Source organism: Aquarana catesbeiana, linkage group LG02, assembly GCF_042186555.1.
Source record: "Aquarana catesbeiana isolate 2022-GZ linkage group LG02, ASM4218655v1, whole genome shotgun sequence".
In the NCBI taxonomy this organism is placed as follows: Eukaryota; Metazoa; Chordata; class Amphibia; order Anura; family Ranidae; genus Aquarana; species Aquarana catesbeiana.
The window spans coordinates 772,571,020-772,589,145 of record NC_133325.1 but is presented as its reverse complement, the minus strand read 5'-3'; the positions used below and the strand labels follow the sequence as shown (position 1 = coordinate 772,589,145).

Below are 18,126 nucleotides of genomic sequence, written 5' to 3'. Positions count from 1 at the left end.
ATTCCAGAGACCTGTTCTGCCATCATCCAGGTCCTGCAGAAGGAGTATATTAAGGTAAGATTTATCCTTTAACATCACATTTTATTGTATTTAATGTTTGATAATATATTGTATTTCTTTCCTCATTCCCTAATTACCATTATTGTAATATGCTGTGAATGTCCCCTTTGTTCTCATGCATGCTGGATTTTTTTGTAATCATTTTTTTTGTCTTTCATACATATTTGCCTTCACTTACCTCCCCAGCATGCTCTCCTGGCCCTATATTCACCTCATGTAGTCACTTAACAATGTATTTTATCAGCTCCATAGTAGTGCTTTACCCCAAACACCCCCTAAAATGTTTTCAAATGTGATTTGTGCTTTAAATTCAAGCAGAGTGCCAGAGGCTTTTTTGGAGGTCCCCAAATCATTTTTAACCCTCCCTCCCCCCAACTGCTAAGTCAGCTGATACCAATTCTCTATCTATCCTCAATCATCTATCTGCTGACTTTGCCAAACCCATACACACTATACCCATCTCTTTTGTGGTCAGATTTATGGATGAATTCCCCAATGCATGTAGTGCAAGGGCCTGCCTGTATACTTTCAAATGGTACTGTTTCAAGTTTCTGTATACTATTATTATCTTGATAGGTAATAGCAGAATGTCCAAATGTGTACAATGTGTATTTATATCTTTGTATTATGACACTTCTTACCTGTCCAGTGGGCTGCCAATAGTGTAACTAAGGAGGGGCTGTTCAAAGTAAAACCCATTATTTAGGCATGCATCTCTCAATGAAGTGGAGAGGGTTACCTGTCCAAGAGTCCCCCCCCCTATAATGTTAGAAATGGCCCATGAGAGGGGGGAGGGGGAATCTGATAGGTGTACCTTATACTTTGGTCTTTAAAAACTCCCTCAAATAAATGTTATCTTGATGTTGGCCAAGAATGTTTGTGTCTAATCAGCTTTCCCTGTTTATGTGCAAAATGACTAATTTTTTTTTTTGTTTGACTCCACAGTTTCCTTCCACGCCACAGGAATGGCAGACTGTGGCCTCCCACTTTGCCCAGCGGTGGAACTTTCCTAATTGCGGAGGGGCAATTGATGGGAAACACGTCCACATCGTCCCACCCCTCAACTCGGGGTCATACTATTATAATTATAAGGGGTTCAATAGTATTGTGATGTTGGCGGTGGTGTCGGCTACTTATGAGTTCCTGTATGTGGACGTGGGGAAGAATGGCCAGATGTCCGATGGTGAAGTCATCGCCCAGACGGAGTTCTACAGGCGTCTCAGGAATGGCAGGTTGGACTTGCCACCTCCAGAAGACAATGTGGAAGGACTCCCATTTGTCTTCGTTGCGGATGAAGCGTTTGCGCTGGGGGACCATCTTATGCGGCCATTCCCAATGAGGACCCTCACCCCGGACCAGAGGGTTTTTAATTACCGGCTGGCCAGAGCCAGAAGAGTGGTGGAGAACACATTTGGAATTATGGCCAGCTGGTTCCGCCTATTTCTTATACCCATACACATGGCGGAGTACAAACTGAATCATATTATCCTGGCATGCTGTGTTCTACACAACTTTTTACGGCAACATTCTGCCAACTATGCTGGCTCAGTTGGGCCTGAGGCTGGACTTCAAAATGAAACAATCCTGACGGCACTTGAAAGCGGCCGTCCTGGCTTGCCCCCCCTGAATGCCCGTGATGTCCGGCTAAGATACCTTGAATTCTTTGCGGGTAGGGGGGCTATCAATATGCCAGACAATGTTTGAAACCTTTTTCAAATAAAAAAAAACAAATAACTACTCAAATCTTTGGTGACATTTACTGCTTGCGTTTGTTTTAGCTGACCCTGACAGAAATGTGCTGAGTCCTGAAAATGGCGTGATTGTGTAACCTTACAAAGCACTGGTGGGTGTTATTCACTAAAGGCAAAGACACTTTGCACTACAAGTGCAGTTGAAACTGCACTTGTAGTGCAAAGTGGATTTGCCCTTAGGAAATAACACCCATTGTCACAGAAAAAAACAATTAGAGCACCACAAAAGTGTTGGAGCATTGAAACAATAATCCACACATTCTTGATTATCAATCTTTTTAATACCAGCACAATCACATGTGCATTTAGAAAAGGTTTTTAAAACTAATCAACATGTTTGTGGTATAACAATTTTTGGGGTCACATTAGAAAAAGTAGAAATGTCCGTTTAAGATAAAACAGGCATGTTTAAAACCAACAAGAAAGACACAAATCTTGAACTTGTTGACACACTGTGTGCATCTTCAAAATTTGGCTTTTCTCAAATTTGTCAAAAAATGTCAAAAAATTTTAGCACACAAAAAACAAAGGGATTTTGAGGGGTTTTAAACTCTCCCTAAAACATCAATGATGTTCTTTATTTTTTGAAGAACATCACTGATGTTTTCCAAGTCCCTATTACACCCCATGATCTCCCCGATCAGGATCTGTGCACTTTCTGAGGTGAAAGGATCTGGATCCACAACATCACGATCACCTAAAAAGATAGAAACCAAAAAACATCATGTATTATAAATATGCCGGCATCCATCTCTTACCTGAGCCTGTGGTCGCAGACATTCACCTGTTGTGGTGCCAATTTCCACCACGTCTTCCTTCTCCTGCTCTGCTTGGCTTGGGTGGATTTCCCCTTCTTCCAGAGGTTGGGGGTCTCTGGTCTCCTCGGATGAGGGGCGTCCTCCGAGTCTTTTCTCCCCTATGTAAAAAAAATAGGTCTACTTAGCACACAGATATTTGATGGCAGAACTATAAATATGAAACATTGCTTGGAAGTGGGGTACAAGTGTCTATTTTGGCAGAGTTCCAAGATGTTGCATTTTTCTTGTCCTTTGTGAAGCTTCAATACTTTACCTGTTTTGTACAAGCTTCACAGATAGAGACACCCCTATAGTATACACTGGAGCACCTGTGTGGGCCCCTAATAAAAAGGGTGTTCTTGTGTCCCACACTAGTGCTCCAGCGTCCAGATGTGTAAACAGCTGCTGAGTGTCCTCTCCTTACACAGAATCTAGTTTGCAATTTATTCTAGTAACAAACCCATCTACACAACCAAATTAGTTTCACACAAGTAGGCCCTAAAAATGTGGGCAAATGCATATGGCCAAAACAATGGTGTTTTATAGGCCGAAAGAAAAATGTTTGATACGAACGAATAATGTGCCCATGAACATGAAAGTTGACATTTTAAACTGGATAACAGTTAAGAAAAGCACATGGAGCAGCACGAACGCAATAAACATAAAAAAAATAGGAACACAGCACAACTACTTACTTTTTTGCAGCACTCTCCGGATCTTTCTGTACTGCTCGTGCTCTCTTAATTTTAGGTCCGACCACCGCTTCCTGAGCTGATCTTTCGATCGGCGTACCCCGAAATTCCGGTGCAGATATTTGACCACTTTCGCCATGATCTTGGCCTTTCGGACATTGGGGTTGGGGTAAGGTCCATACTTCCCGTCATAGTCGGCCTTCTTCAGGATGTCGACCATCTCCAACATCTCCCCAAAGGACATATTTGATGCCTTAAATCGTCTGTTTCTGGATCGGGACGTTTCTGCCTCCGGGCTTTCCTCCTCCTCCTCCTCGTTGGTGTAATTATCAGACACCTGCTCTAACTCCGCCATGTGCTCTTCCCCACTGCGACGAATGAGAAGGGACGGGGAATAGACTAGAAAGAACGTCAGGGGCGGGCGAAGTTTCATGCATGCGAGTGTCTATAAAGCGTAACATGCGTGCATAGTACGTACGATCTGTGAGCGAAGGAGTAACGGAGGCGCCAAACGTGATTGCGAAGGTAAGATTTAACATTGGGCCTATACTGCTTCTAGATTGAGGCCTGTATTTGCACAAGTTTAGAAAACTTTAGGCTGACATTAGGGTTTGTCTTGTGTTGTGTCTTGCAGTGAAAATGGATATCTTGAAAGATAAGGACTTTATGCCAATCTTCATTGATATGTTCAGGGAGCTGCCCTGTCTATGGGAGATAAACCACCCTGAAAATAAGAACCAAACAAAGAGGAAGGAAGCGCTGGATAATTTGTTGGAATTTGTGAAGACAGTGATCCCCACGGCAGACATCACCTATTTGAAGATCCTAATTGGTGGCCTGAGGAGCACTTATCTAAGGGAGCATAAGAAGGTCCAGGATTCCCAGAGATCAGGAGCTGCAGATGACATTTATGTCCCCAGGCCGTGGTACTATGACAGACTGCATTTTCTGGCAGGTCAGACTGAACCCAGGCCAGCACTCTCCAATCTTCCTTCCAGGCTTCCTTCCCCCCCAGCTGAGGCTTCTGAAGCCCAACCTGGGCCTTCCAGGCAGCAACATGTGGAGGAGCCCAGCTTGAGCCAGGTATAGCATTCCTCTAAATCTTCATGGTTGTCCAATCAGTCATGTTAACTAGATGTTAGTTTGGAGTACTACTTTATGATTGTGATTGATGATGCAAAAACTAAAACCATGTCCCTTTTTCATACACAGGGAAGTCTCAACCAGGAGGTGGCTGGGCCAAGCAGGCTGCCTGATATCCAGGTCCCTCCCCTACACCTTCAAAGGCAAAGTGGCAGGAAGAGGAGTAACCTGAAGGAGGCTGCCATAGGCCTCTTTTGGAAGGCTACAGAGGCCCTGAGAAGCCCCCACAGTGTGGAGGAGGACTTTGCTGGCATAACTGCCTGCAAAATGATGCAGATGGAGGAGGGCCAACGACTCCTGTGTGAGTCCTTAATTTTGGAAGCTCTCAATAAGGGGTTGAGGGTCCAAACCCACATTTGTAACCTCACACATAGTCCTCCTCCTCCTTCTCCTCCAGATCCTACTCCTCCTCCTCCAGGTCCTACTCCTTCAGGTCCTACTCCTCCTCCTGCCACATCTCCAACACCAGAGCCACAGCCTGGAAGGAAGTGTGGAAAGAAGACCAGAGAGTGATGACCCTGGGTTCAGTCTGGTCTGGCAAAAGATGCAGGCTCTTGTAGTACCACAGCCTGGGGTCACAGATGTCATCTGCTGCTTTTATGATCTCTGGGACTTCTGGACCAGACTGCACTCCCTTAGATATGGACTCCTCAGGCCACCAATTTTGCAGTAAAAGAATTGATGTGTGCCCTGGTGGTCCAAGGCTTCGCCAATTTATGATGTTTCTACAGCGTTGCATCCCTCTTTGTTTGGTTCTGAGCCCTTAATAAAGGAATTTTTGTTTCAATTATACTCGCCTATGTGTGTTCGCCTTCAAAAAGGACAGTTTGTTTGTGAGGATTCAGGTACATTTCAAAAATACAATGTGAAATTAACAAGGGACACCAACACCAAGCAATCTCCTTGAGATTAAATAATACAAGATATCAGTGGAGTTGTGGTAACTTGACACACAAAACACACACAAAAATATTATGGAGTAAAACTAAAAATAAAATAAAACAAAGATCAGCCTTGAAAAAAATGCAAACCCCCCAAAAAAAAACAGCCTTGAAAAAAAAATAAATAAAAAAATAAAACAACAAAAAAAAAAATTTGGTCAGATGTGACAAATCAAAATATATTGAGGGAATCACGATAAATAATAAAGAAAGAAGTTTGTGAGAAGTCTGTGTGAATATGAGCAGCAAAACTACTTCATTCTTTTCACATTATAAAGAAGAAGAGAGTGTGCGCTGTATTAAACAATTTAAAACATTGCAGCGTGACGAAAGTGCTGTATCTATTCCAAACGCTAATTTTACCAGACCGAGCTGTTCCGTCTCGGAATTTCTTCTGAGCATGCGTTGCACTTTGTGCGTCAGAATTGTCCACACACGGTCGGAATTGACGCGATCGGATTTTGTTGTCAGCAAATTTTATAGCCTGCTCTCAAACTTTGTGTGTCGGGAAAATCCGATGGAAAATGTCCGATGGAGCCCACACACGGTCGCAATTTCCGACAACACGCTCCGATCGCACATTTTCCGTTGGAAAATCCGACCGTGTGTATGGGGCATTACTCTACAAGGTGTACAATCAAAAGCCAAAATGTTGAAGGATCCCACTCTATGGACCTCAAAGTTTTTTCCCATATAGCTCAAGCAGACACAGCCTACATGATGGTGGCAGCTCTGCTCCCAATTCAGAAGTGCAACAGTGTTACCAACCCATCACTAGAAGCGACATTAGGTGGGCCCAATAGGTATTGATGGACTTTGTAAGGGGACTAAGAGAAAATTGTAAATGTATAACTGTCCTTATAATTTTATAAGTGCTGCAGTACATATTTACTTCACTGGACGGCCATAGTTCTACTTTAAATACCCCATAGGTAGGATATTCCCTTACAGGTTGGTTATGAAAAAATATATCTTTCCTAGTAGTAATGCATAACAGGAAATTCTCCTCTTTGGATTGATGGAGTGGACCCTATTTTTTGCTCTGCTGTCAAAAATATCTTATGTGTGTCATCAATAAAGTGTATGTACACCCTAACACTGAATTTTTCTGATTTTCTCCCTTTTGGTTTATGAAATATACATTGAAAGTGTTTTGATATCTGTTCAATAAGTAGAAAAAAACTGCCCTCTCCACCTGTGCTGCATTGTTATCAGTTATTCTGATGATATCAGTATTCTGATGATTACAGAACCACATCTATCCATAGCTCAGCCTGTTGCCCCAGAACCTTCCATAAGCCCCTCACTGGAGACCTCCAGCCTGGTACTGCCTCTAGATATCCTAAGACCTCTGAGTAGAACTTTGAAGGCTCCTCTCTGCCTGATGCTTTATTAACCACTTCCTCCTCTTCTCTTGGGGCCTGAGGCTCCCCCTAGGTCTCCCACACCCACCTAATGCCCTCTCTGCTGTAAATTGTGGCCCCTGAGCAAAGTCACCTTGGGGCCCTTTAGTGGACGTTGTTGATCAGGTGCCCCATTAATGCCTTTGCCATTAGCTGTTCTGGGGTTTGTCTGTAGAATGCTGGGGGATTTTTTATTACCACACTACAAGCCATACACCATGAAGCCACACTTACCTTATTGGCCACACCTCCAGGTGTACAGCCAGTGATGCGATATGTGCTACATGCATATTATATTGCCTTTATACTTTGAATGTCTGTCTTCTGTTGCTAAGACTTGTGGGTTTAAAGGTGTGTTATAAATGGGGGGGGCATGATTATGTGGGTGAGGTTACAAATGGGGATATGATGTTTGTGAAGGTGTAGTTGTAAGTGGATGTGGCCAATAGGATGATCCCAGATTTCATTTTGAAAATATGGCTACCTTCCTATAGGTTCACATTCATACTTGGGAATGGGGTGTCCGTTTATGAAGCAATGATCAGCGGTGATCCTAAGGATCGTCGTTGATCATAGTCCATAAACAGTTTATGAAACAGTGATAATCGGGGGAGAACATGTTTGAACTTGTTCTCCCGACGATTATCTCTACACATGGAGAATCCTCATTGACTGACACAGTAACGGACAGTTTATGAAGCGGTGATCTCACCGTTTCACTGGCGATCTGTGTCAGAATTCACACTCCCAGGTTTACCAGCTCAGAGGTGGTGAATCGGGGAGTGAAGAGAGAATCCTGGGGGATCTGAAGGGGAAGGAGGAAGATTTTTAACTTCCTTATGCCTCGTTCAGACCCCCCAACACTGTAAGCATGTCCCTCTGTCATATTTATGTGTATACATATATATACATATATATATATATAAAATGTGTATATGTATATATATATAATATGTGTGTATATACATGTATATATAATGTGTGTGTGTGTATACATATGTATATAATGTAGGGGGACTCATTATTTTATTAACATTAATCCACGCCGTCTGTCCGTGTATTGAGCAGTGATAATTTATCACTGCTTAATAGGGATGAGCTTCGTGTTCGAGTCGAACCCATGTTCGACTCGAACATCGGCTGTTCGATCGTTCGCCGAATTGCGAACGTTATGGGCCGTTCGCGCTAAATTCGTGTGGCGCGTCACGGCCCATAATTCACTGCGGCATCGCAGTGCATTGCTGGCTGATGATTGGCCAAGCATGCACTATGACCCGCATGCTTGGCCAATCACAGCGCTGTCAGTAGAGAGAGCTGTAATTGGCCAAAGCCAGGGTGGCTTTGGCCAATTACGGCTCAGGGCATTTAGTACACACCCCACACTATATAAGGCCGCCTGCACGGCGGCCCTGTGTAGTGTGTGTTCCGGTGTGCTGAGAGATAGAGAGAGAGAGAGACAGTGTCATTTGATTTGAGTTAGATAGATTAGGCAGAACAGTCAGTCAGTTAGCTGCACTTACAGTGTATTGTGTATATATATGCATCCCAGGTGTTGCATATATATATATACACTGTATTCAGTTTAGCTAGATCCGTTCCTGTTATCTTCTATCTAGACTATTTACATTTAATGAAGTGCGTCCTGCTCACAGTGTTCAGCTAGATCCGTTCCTGTTAAATTCCTACTGACCGGCAGGCTTGTCTGGTTACAGTATATAAAGCTACCTGAAGAAAATTACAGGTGTTCTATTTGATCCTATTAGTACCACGGTCAGGCAGCTAGACTATTTACATTTAGTACAGTGTGTCCTGCTCACAGTGTTCAGCTAGATCCGTTCCTGTTATCTTCCTACTGACAGGCAGGCTTGTCTGGTTACAGTATATAAAGCTACCTGAAGAAAATTACAGGTGTTCTATTTGATCCTATTAGTACCACGGTCAGGCAGCTAGACTATTTACATTTAGTACAGTGTGTCCTGCTCACAGTGTTCAGCTAGATCCGTTCCTGTTATCTTCCTACTGACAGGCAGGCTTGTCTGGTTACAGTATATAAAGCTACCTGAAGAAAATTACAGGTGTTCTATTTGATCCTATTAGTACCACGGTCAGGCAGCTAGACTATTTACATTTAGTACAGTGCGTCCTGCTCACAGTGTACAGCTAGATCCGTTCCTGTTATCTTCCTACTGACAGGCAGGCTTGTCTGGTTACAGTATATAAAGCTACCTGAAGAAAATTACAGGTGTTCTATTTGATCCTATTAGTACCACGGTCAGGCAGCTAGACTATTTACATTTAGTACAGTGCGTCCTGCTCACAGTGTTCAGCTAGATCCGTTCCTGTTATCTTCCTACTGACAGGCAGGCTTGTCTGGTTACAGTATATAAAGCTACTTGAAGAAAATTACAGGTGTTCTATCCCAGCTTAGTGCAGCTACAGGCCATTAGTATGTCTGGAAGGCCAAGAAGGAGAGGCAGACAGTCACAAGCCAATAAGAGAGGGCAAGCAGGCTCTGTGTCTAGTGCTGGTCGTGGAGACGGTGCATCCTCATCAGCACGTGGCCATGGGACACGCTTGGCCTTTTTTTCGGCAGCTGGCCATGTTGAGCCGCAACATGCGGAAGACTTGGTCGAGTGGATGACCAAGCCGTCCTCATCCTCCTCATCCTCTCTCACCCATGCCCAGGGTGCTTTGTCTGGCAAAGCAGCGGCCTCTTCCCTCAGCTCAATGTCATCAGTGACTCCTTCCCTAGCTCCACCATGTCCTCATGAGGATTCCCTCGAACTGTTTGACCACAGTGTTGGGTACATGCTCCAGGAGGATGCCCAGCGTTTGGAAGGCTCTGATGACGATACTGAGCTCGATGAAGGCAGTAACATGAGCGCGGACAGAGGGGGTGCCCAAGAAGGACAGCAATCTGGCAGTCATGCTCCCCCTGCTGCAGCATACTGCCAGGTTTGCTCCAGTGATGAGGAGGGAGGGGATGATGAGGTCACTGACTCAACGTGGGTGCCTGATAGGAGAGAGGAGGAGGAGGAGGAGGAGGAGGAGGAGGAGGAGGAGGAGGCGGCAGCACATCACCAACGAGGCAGGATGCCCTCCAGGGGCCAGCCTAAGGGCAGCACATTGACTGCATCACACCCCAAAGCTCCACATGTGCAGGGCGCTGCAGTCTCTGCGCGTTATTCAAAAAGTTCTTTGGTGTGGGCCTTTTTTGAGACGAGTGCATCAGATCGCACCGCTGCTATTTGCAACATATGTCTCAAGCGTATCTCGCGTGGCCAAAATATCTCCCGCTTGGGTACCACATGCTTGACCAGACATATGTTGACCTGCCATGCAGTTCGTTGGCAAGCGTATCTAAAAGACCCACACCAAAGAACAAAGAGGATCTCTCCTTGCTCCTCATCAGCTGAGATTTCCAACCCCACTAGACCTTCAGTCCTCTCTGAGACCTACAGTGAGAGGAATGAAGGTGTAGAATTAGGTGTGTCACAGCCAAGTACTTGTGGGCAATCTGCTTTTGGTACACCGACGTCAGATTGTACCAGGCAAATTTCCCTGCCCCAGCTGCTGCACCGCCGAAAGAAGTTTGCTCCCAGCCATCCACATGCCCAGCGGTTGAATGCTAGCTTGGCAAAATTGCTAGCACTTCAACTGCTGCCTTTTCAGTTGGTAGACTCTGCCCCCTTCCGTGAGTTTGTGGAATGTGCGGTTCCTCAGTGGCAGGTACCCAAACGCCACTTTTTCTCACGGAAGGCGATTCCGGCTCTCTACCGGCATGTGGAAGGCAATGTCCATGCCTCGCTGGACAGGGCGGTCAGCGGTAAGGTGCATATTACCGCTGACTCATGGTCCAGCAGGCATGGACAGGGACGTTACCTAAGTTTCACGGCGCATTGGGTGACTCTGCTGGCAGCTGGGAAGGATGCAGGACAAGGTGCAGTAGTGTTGGAGGTTGTTCCGCCACCACGCCTCCAAAATGCTGATTGTGACACACCTCTCTCCTCCACCCCCTCCTCTTCTTCTTCCTCCATGGCCTCTTCCTCGGAACCAGCGGTGCTCCGTAGGCGTTCAAGGGGCTACGCAAGTACGCAGGCCAAAAGATGCCATGCGGTGCTTGAGCTGGTGTGCTTGGGGGACAGGAGCCACACTGGGGCAGAGGTTCTGTCAGCTCTGCAGGGGCAGGTTCAGAGGTGGTTGACGCCACGCCAACTTAAGGCAGGAATGGTGGTTTGCGACAATGGCACCAACCTCCTCTCTGCCCTCCGACAGGGACAAATGACCCATGTGCCCTGTTTGGCTCACGTCCTTAACTTGGTGGTGCAGCGGTTCTTGGGCAGGTACCCGGGCTTACAGGATGTCCTGAGGCAGGCCAGGAAAGTCTGTGTGCATTTCCGCCGGTCATATAATGCCAGTGCTCGGCTGACGGACCTCCAAAAGGAGTTTAACCTGCCCAAGAACCGCCTAATCTGTGACATGCCCACCAGGTGGAACTCAACGTTGGCCATGCTGCAGCGGCTGCACACGCAGCAGAGGGCCATCAATGAGTACCTGTGCGACTATGGCACCAGGACAGGGTCAGGGGAGCTTGGTTTTTTTTCCCCACGCCAGTGGGCCATGATCAGGGATGCATGCACTGTCCTGTCACCATTCGAGGAGGCCACGAGGATGGTGAGCAGTGACAGTGCATGCATCAGTGACACTGTCCCCCTTGTCCACCTGTTGGAGCACACGCTGCGTGGAATAATGGACAGGGCACTTGAGGCAGAACAGAGGCAGGAAGAGGAGGACTTCCTTAGCTCTCAAGGCCCCCTTTATCCAGACAGTGTTCCTGCGTGCCCGCCGATCACACAGGAAGAGGACGAGGAGGAAGAGGAGGAGGAGGAAGATTGTGTCAGTATGGAGGTGGAGCCTGGCACTCAGCATCAGCAGCAGTCTTTAAGGGATCAGTCCCAAGAAACACATGGACTTGTACGTGGCTGGGAGGAGGTGGCTGCGGACCATGTCGTTCTTAGTGACCCAGAGGACTCCGGACCGAATGCCTCAGCAAACCTACGCTGCATGGCCTCCCTGATCCTGCAAAGCCTGCGTAAGGATCCTCGTATTCGTGGTATCAAGGAGAAGGACCAATACTGGCTGGCAACCCTCCTTGATCCACGTTACAAGGGTAAGGTTGCGGACCTTATCTTGCCATCGCAGAGGGAGCAGAGGATGAAACATCTTCGGGAGGCCTTGCAGAAAGGTCTGTGCAACGCGTTCCCAGAGACTGGGAGGTTACAAACTCCTGTTTCTGGACAACGTGTTGCTGAGGCTTCGGTCAGTCAAAGAAGGAGCGGTGGAGAAGGTGGCCGTCTGACCGATGCGTTCAGACAATTTTTTGGTCCGCAGCCCCAAGGTATGATCGGTTCCAGCAACCATCGCCAGCGTCTGTTTTACATGGTGCAGGAATACCTAGGGGCAAGATCAGACTTGGACACCTTTCCCACCGAAAATCCTCTGGGTTACTGGGTCTTGAGGATGGATCACTGGCCAGAGCTTGCACAGTATGCAATTGAGCTACTGGCCTGTCCTGCATCCAGCGTTCTTTCGGAACGCACATTCAGTGCTGCTGGAGGCGTGGTAACCGATCACAGGGTGCGTCTGTCCACCGACTCGGTCGATCGGCTGACCTTCATAAAAATGAATGAGTCTTGGATCACCACCAGCTACCAAGCACCTGATGCTGATGTAACCGAATAATTTTTTTTGAAATCTCAGATCCCTTCAAAGACTGCCTATGCTGATGCTGAGTGACTATCCCTGAGTAATTATCCTCTTCCTCCTCAATCATCACGCTGATAGCTTGTAAGAACATTTTTGGTTCTGGGCGCCACCACCAGTGCCTAAGGCACAATTTTTCAGCCCCTGTTTAACAGGGGCGTGTAATTACAATTTTTGATGTAATACTTTGCAGCAGGGCTCGTTCCTGCATTCCAACTAGAGTGTCTGTGAGGGGTTGCAGTGTTGTGGCACCAGCACCAGTGCCTAGGGCCCAATTTTTCTGCCCCTGTCTAACAGGGGCGTGTAATTACAATTTTTGATGCAATACTTTGCAGCAGGGCTCGTTCCTGCGTTCCAACTAGAGTGTCTGTGAGGGGTTGCAGTGTTGTGGCACCAGCACCAGTGCCTAAGGCCCAATTTTTCTGCCCCTGTCTAACAGGGGCGTGTAATTACAATTTTTGAAGCAATCATTTGCAGCAGGGCTCGTTCCTGCGTTCCAACTAGAGTGTCTGTGAGGGGTTGCAGTGTTGTGGCACCAGCACCAGTGCCTAAGGCCCAATTTTTCTGCCCCTGTCTAACAGGGGCGTGTAATTACAATTTTTGATGCAATACTTTGCAGTAGGGCTCGTTCCTGCGTTCCAACTAGAGTGTCTGTGAGGGGTTGCAGTGTTGTGGCACCAGCACCAGTGCCTAAGGCCCAATTTTTCTGCCCCTGTCTAACAGGGGCGTGTAATTACAATTTTTGAAGCAATCATTTGCAGCAGGGCTCGTTCCTGCGTTCCAACTAGAGTGTCTGTGAGGGGTTGCAGTGTTGTGGCACCAGCACCAGTGCCTAAGGCCCAATTTTTCTGCCCCTGTCTAACAGGGGCGTGTAATTACAATTTTTGAAGCAATAATTTGCAGCAGGGCTCGTTCCTGCGTTCCAACTAGAGTGTCTGTGAGGGGTTGCAGTGTTGTGGCACCAGCACCAGTGCCTAAGGCCTAATTTTTCAGCTGCTGTTCAACAGGGGCATGTAATTACAATTCTTGATCTAATATTTCACAGCAGGGCCCTGTGAGGGCTTACAGTGTTGTGGCCACAGCAACACCTAAGGCCCAAATTTCTGCTGAGTATATAGGGCAGGACCCTACTTTCAAACATCTAACTTACAAACGACTCCTACTTGCAAACGGAAGGAGACAACAGGAAGTGAGATGAAATCTACCCCTAGGAAGGGAAATTCTCTCCTGTAAGAGTTAATATGGGAAAACAAGTTCTCCTTTCCACTGATGCTTTCCAATCCTTGTTCCACAAAAAAACCCAAATTTTCAAAAAACATTTTTCATTGGGACAAAAAAGTGAGGTGAAATCTTCTGAAGAGGAGGAAAGACAGCAAAACAAATGTCACAGGGGTGATAACCCTTCCCTATGTTTTCCAAAAAGCTTAGAAAAGATTTTTTGGCTGGAGCTAAACACGTTAAAAATGTTCAAAATTACAAACAGATTCTACTTAACAACAAACCTACAGTCCCTGTCTTGTTTGCACCGCCTGTATACTGCTGTTCAGAGTATATAGGGCCTGGTGGCCCCACACCTTTCCTTATTTTAATTTGGGTGCGGGGTTCCCCTTAATATCCATACAAGACCCAAAGGGACTGGTAATGGACTGGGGGGTACCCATGCCGTTTGTCTCACTGATTTTCATCCATATTGCCATGACCCGACATGACATTAAACCCGCAAGCAGTTTTAAATGAGATTTTTTCCTTTAAAAATGACATTTGGTGCAGGGACTGTTCTAAACATGGGAAACACGCGTCACTTTACAGGCATACTATAGACACCCCCCAGGTACGATATTTAAAGGAATATTTCACTTTTTTTTTTTTACTTTAAGCATCATTAAAATCACTGCTCCCGAAAAAACGGCCGTTTTTAAAAGTTTTTTTTGCATTGATACATGTCCCCTGGGGTAGGACCCGGGTCCCCAAACCCTTTTTAGGACAATACCATGCAAATTAGCCTTTAAAATGAGCACTTTTGATTTCGAACGTTCGAGTCCCATAGACGTCAATGGGGTTCTAACGTTCGTGCGAACTTTCGGTCCGTTCGCGGGTTCTGGTGCGAACCGAACCGGGGGGTGTTCGGCTCATCCCTACTGCTTAATAAACTGACATCTCTGTATTTCAGTGAATTTCTGGTGCTGTAATCTTGTAAAGTCTCACGAGATTCCAGTATCAGGGGCCGTTCTCCACTGTTGGAAGCGTTTGCAGATTGCTTCACTCCTCAGAAGGTGAAGCGATCTATAAAGCTTCATAAACTGGCACACAGAGGAGAAAGATCTTCACTGTGAATGCCGGAGAATGAAGCAGTGAATAGATTTCACTGCTTCATAAACGGACACCTGGGTGTCAATTGAGAAGGGGAGGGATTCATGCTGCAATGGAAAAGGGCTTCCTGCAGGGGTCACTGCACCTTGCATTGGAAACTGTATGTGTTTCTTTAGATAACATTATTAGATAATTTACATAACCAACCCAGACAAGATTGTAAATATGATTATAAACAATGACAGTAACCTTCACTGTGCCTTTTCTTTTGTCTTTAGGTGGTACTCATTATTTTTGGAGGATTATTGCCTTCATCATTTTCAGTTGTCTTGTCATAGGACTCTTTTTATACTGCAGATACAAGTCCAAGGCAATACCTATGTAGAAATAGAGACAGAATCTAAAGTCGAACTCTGGAGGGTATTTGCAATCCAAAGGATCAAGTAAATTAAGCACAAATGACCAGAGGCCTTTCACCACTCCTGACTGTTCAATGATGGACAATGTCTGTGGCCTCCTTCCGGTATCTCTGAAGTCTCTGATGCAGCATTACTGGAACAGCTATAAAGAACAATAGAATAGCAGCTCCCAGGAACAACAGCTCAGTTTATTGGTTGAGCCAGCAGCCTTGGCATAAGGCACACAGCTCAGTCCTAAAGCACATGGCCCTCTGGTGGCACTGTACCCAGTCCCCAGCAGCTCTCTCATCACAGTATATCACAGCAGATGGTCTCTATGGGCTCAGCACAGGATCAGTCTGTACTGTTTTGTGAGGCATAGTGGGTGCAAAGGTGGTAAAAGTAATTGGGCACCAGACACTTCCTGGATGCAAAATAGGTTTTATTTCTTTTAACAGTCCTTTTATATTTTGCAAGGGAAAGAGGGTTGAGGCCAGGACACCCTTAAGTAGTTGCAATTTTAAAAGGCAGAAAGGAGGACAGCCGTACAGTGAAAGGCCCCAGCAAGGTGCCACTTCTGCACATTCAGATTTGCTGTCCCCTATGGCTACAGTACTTAAAAGTTCCTAATACAATCGTAACAGTTCTCTCAGCTTTATTACACCTTCTCCTTGTAGTTCTTCAGCCCCTTGAGCTCCTGGTCTCTCACCGGACCCTCTGTTTCACTAACTCTATATATCGTGAGCTCCTCAAGCCTTTCGCAGTGGTATCTCCCTCAAGCGTCACCCACGCTTCCCTGCTGGATCCCTAGCTAGTTCTCCGTCTGGCAAAACCTTCACTTTTGGTTGGACTGCAAGCCACAGTCCCAACCTTGCGCTGCCCTCTTAATTTTGGATAGGCCCTCACACACCTTGGCAGCCAGATGTCCCCTGGGATAGGCCCAATCCCCGGCCTAGCAGCCCAGGGCAGACGACACACATCCACCCAGACGGCAGACCGGGTGGCACAGAACCTAGATCACCTGACTCCATCCAAATATATAGGCTGTCCTAGCAGGCCAAGGAATTCAAGAAAACCCCTGCCCATTGGCTAAGATACCACATATACCCATAACCGCACCTTGAGTTGTCCTTCTCATATCTAGTACCACCAAGTGTTCAGCCACCTAGTGGTAGAAGAGAAAAGTACTACAAGGCCAAACTTAGGGCGAAATCAGTGGATCTCTAACAATTTAACTATGGTAGCTACCCCTGACAAGGAATTTGGTGAGGAGCTCCCTGACTAAACCCCAGGGCACTACAAAGAAAAATACAGAGGAGAATAAGTGAAATAATAAAAGAGGTGAGTGAGGACAGAGTTAGAGCATATTTTCAGTTAACACATTTTCATACAGAAAAATAAATGTTGTAAAACTTGGATAACAGATTTATGTTCTGTCCTATGCCCAATACCTTTTATATAACTTACACACGTCATTCTAAAGGCACCTGTAATGTTGGAGTGCATCTTTTTCTCTAAATAAAGAGTTTTTAAAAAAAGTAGTTTATACTTAAAGTGGAATGTTTTTACTTATGTTTTTTTTTTAGCAATTTTGTATGGTTTATACACTGTTTTTGCGTGTTTGCAAAATTAAAGTGGGTCAGTCTGGATGAAGTCTAGGGCCAAATTTTTGTCTCAGTCTAGCCCTGGAAATACAAATATATAAAGACTGAAAAAAGATTTGGAGGTGAATATCACACTTCAGAATTACAATTTTTTTGTTGTTTTTTCTGTTCTTTTTTGGTGTATGCTGTTAATATTTTAATATTTTTAATGGACTTTAAGCTCATTTATAACAAAGTACAGGTCGGATTAAAGACCATTTGTTACATTATGAAAGAAAAGGTTAAATGCTAAGTCCACCTTTTTTAAATAAATAATAAATGCACCTAACTTTACAGGAAAAAAAATGTTCACTTATTTTTTTTTTTTTGCATAACAACCTAACAAGAAGCATAGTATCAGTGAGCAGTGGATCCTGCAGACTTTTCTCGGGCTGTGTGTGTGTACTGGACTTTCTGTTGGAGAACTGGAGCAAATGCAAGTGGACTATTCCATTGAGAACTACAAGTCAGTCTGCCGTGGTGAGGGATGGGATTTGTAGTTCATGCATTTACACATCTCTGCAAATGAATGAAACGGCTGTGGGGGAGATGAACTTACTATACATTATCACAGGGTGCTTTTAGGGGAGTGGGGGGTTCACTTGGCACCATGTTACATGTTACACCTTAAATACAGGTGTAACATGTAATATGTTGCAAAAGGTGGAGTTAGCTCTATAGTATTTCCCTTCCATATACCCAGTGAAGGGACTGGCCTCAGGTGATACACGGAGATTAAACAAATCTCCCTACAAAGGTTGTATCTGTTTATCTGCAGTCTTCTCTTCTCTACACCCGTTCAAAGTGCTGAATTTTAAAGCTTGCCTGAGAGTTCCAAAAAAAGGGGGCGGAGAGCTGAAGTTACACTTTGCAGAGCTCAGTGAGAGCTGATTGAAGGGAAGGGACCCCCTCCCCTTCACACAGCACACAGGAACAGAGCTGAGGCTGTCAATTAGCTGGAGTCCCCTCCCCGTCACCATTTTTCTTTTGATGTCCAGAAAATGTGTCGGAAATTACCAAGAGTAACAAAGCAGCAGACAAAAATGACACTTAGTGCTCTGTCTTAAAACATGTACACACTAGAGAGTGATATGCTTTGTTCATATTTCATTATTATTAATATTATTATTGTTATTATAATACAGGATTTATATAGCGCCAACAGTTCACGAAGCACTTTACAATATAAAAGGGAGACAGTACAGTTACAATACAATAAAATACA

At 45.4% G+C, this 18,126-nt stretch overlaps 1 protein-coding gene across 1 annotated transcript in view; it reads left to right on the top strand.

Moving 5' to 3' along the window:
- LOC141130121 (cell surface glycoprotein CD200 receptor 1-B-like) overlaps nt 1-15,337 on the top strand; it is a 43,685-nt gene extending 28,348 nt beyond the window's left edge. Inside the window, exon 5 of the mRNA XM_073618075.1 lies at nt 15,131-15,337. Coding sequence (XP_073474176.1) covers nt 15,131-15,245 — 115 coding nt within the window. The 3' untranslated portion in view covers nt 15,246-15,337. The remainder of the gene's footprint in view (nt 1-15,130) is intronic.
- The last annotated feature ends 2,789 nt before the right edge of the window (nt 15,338-18,126 follow it).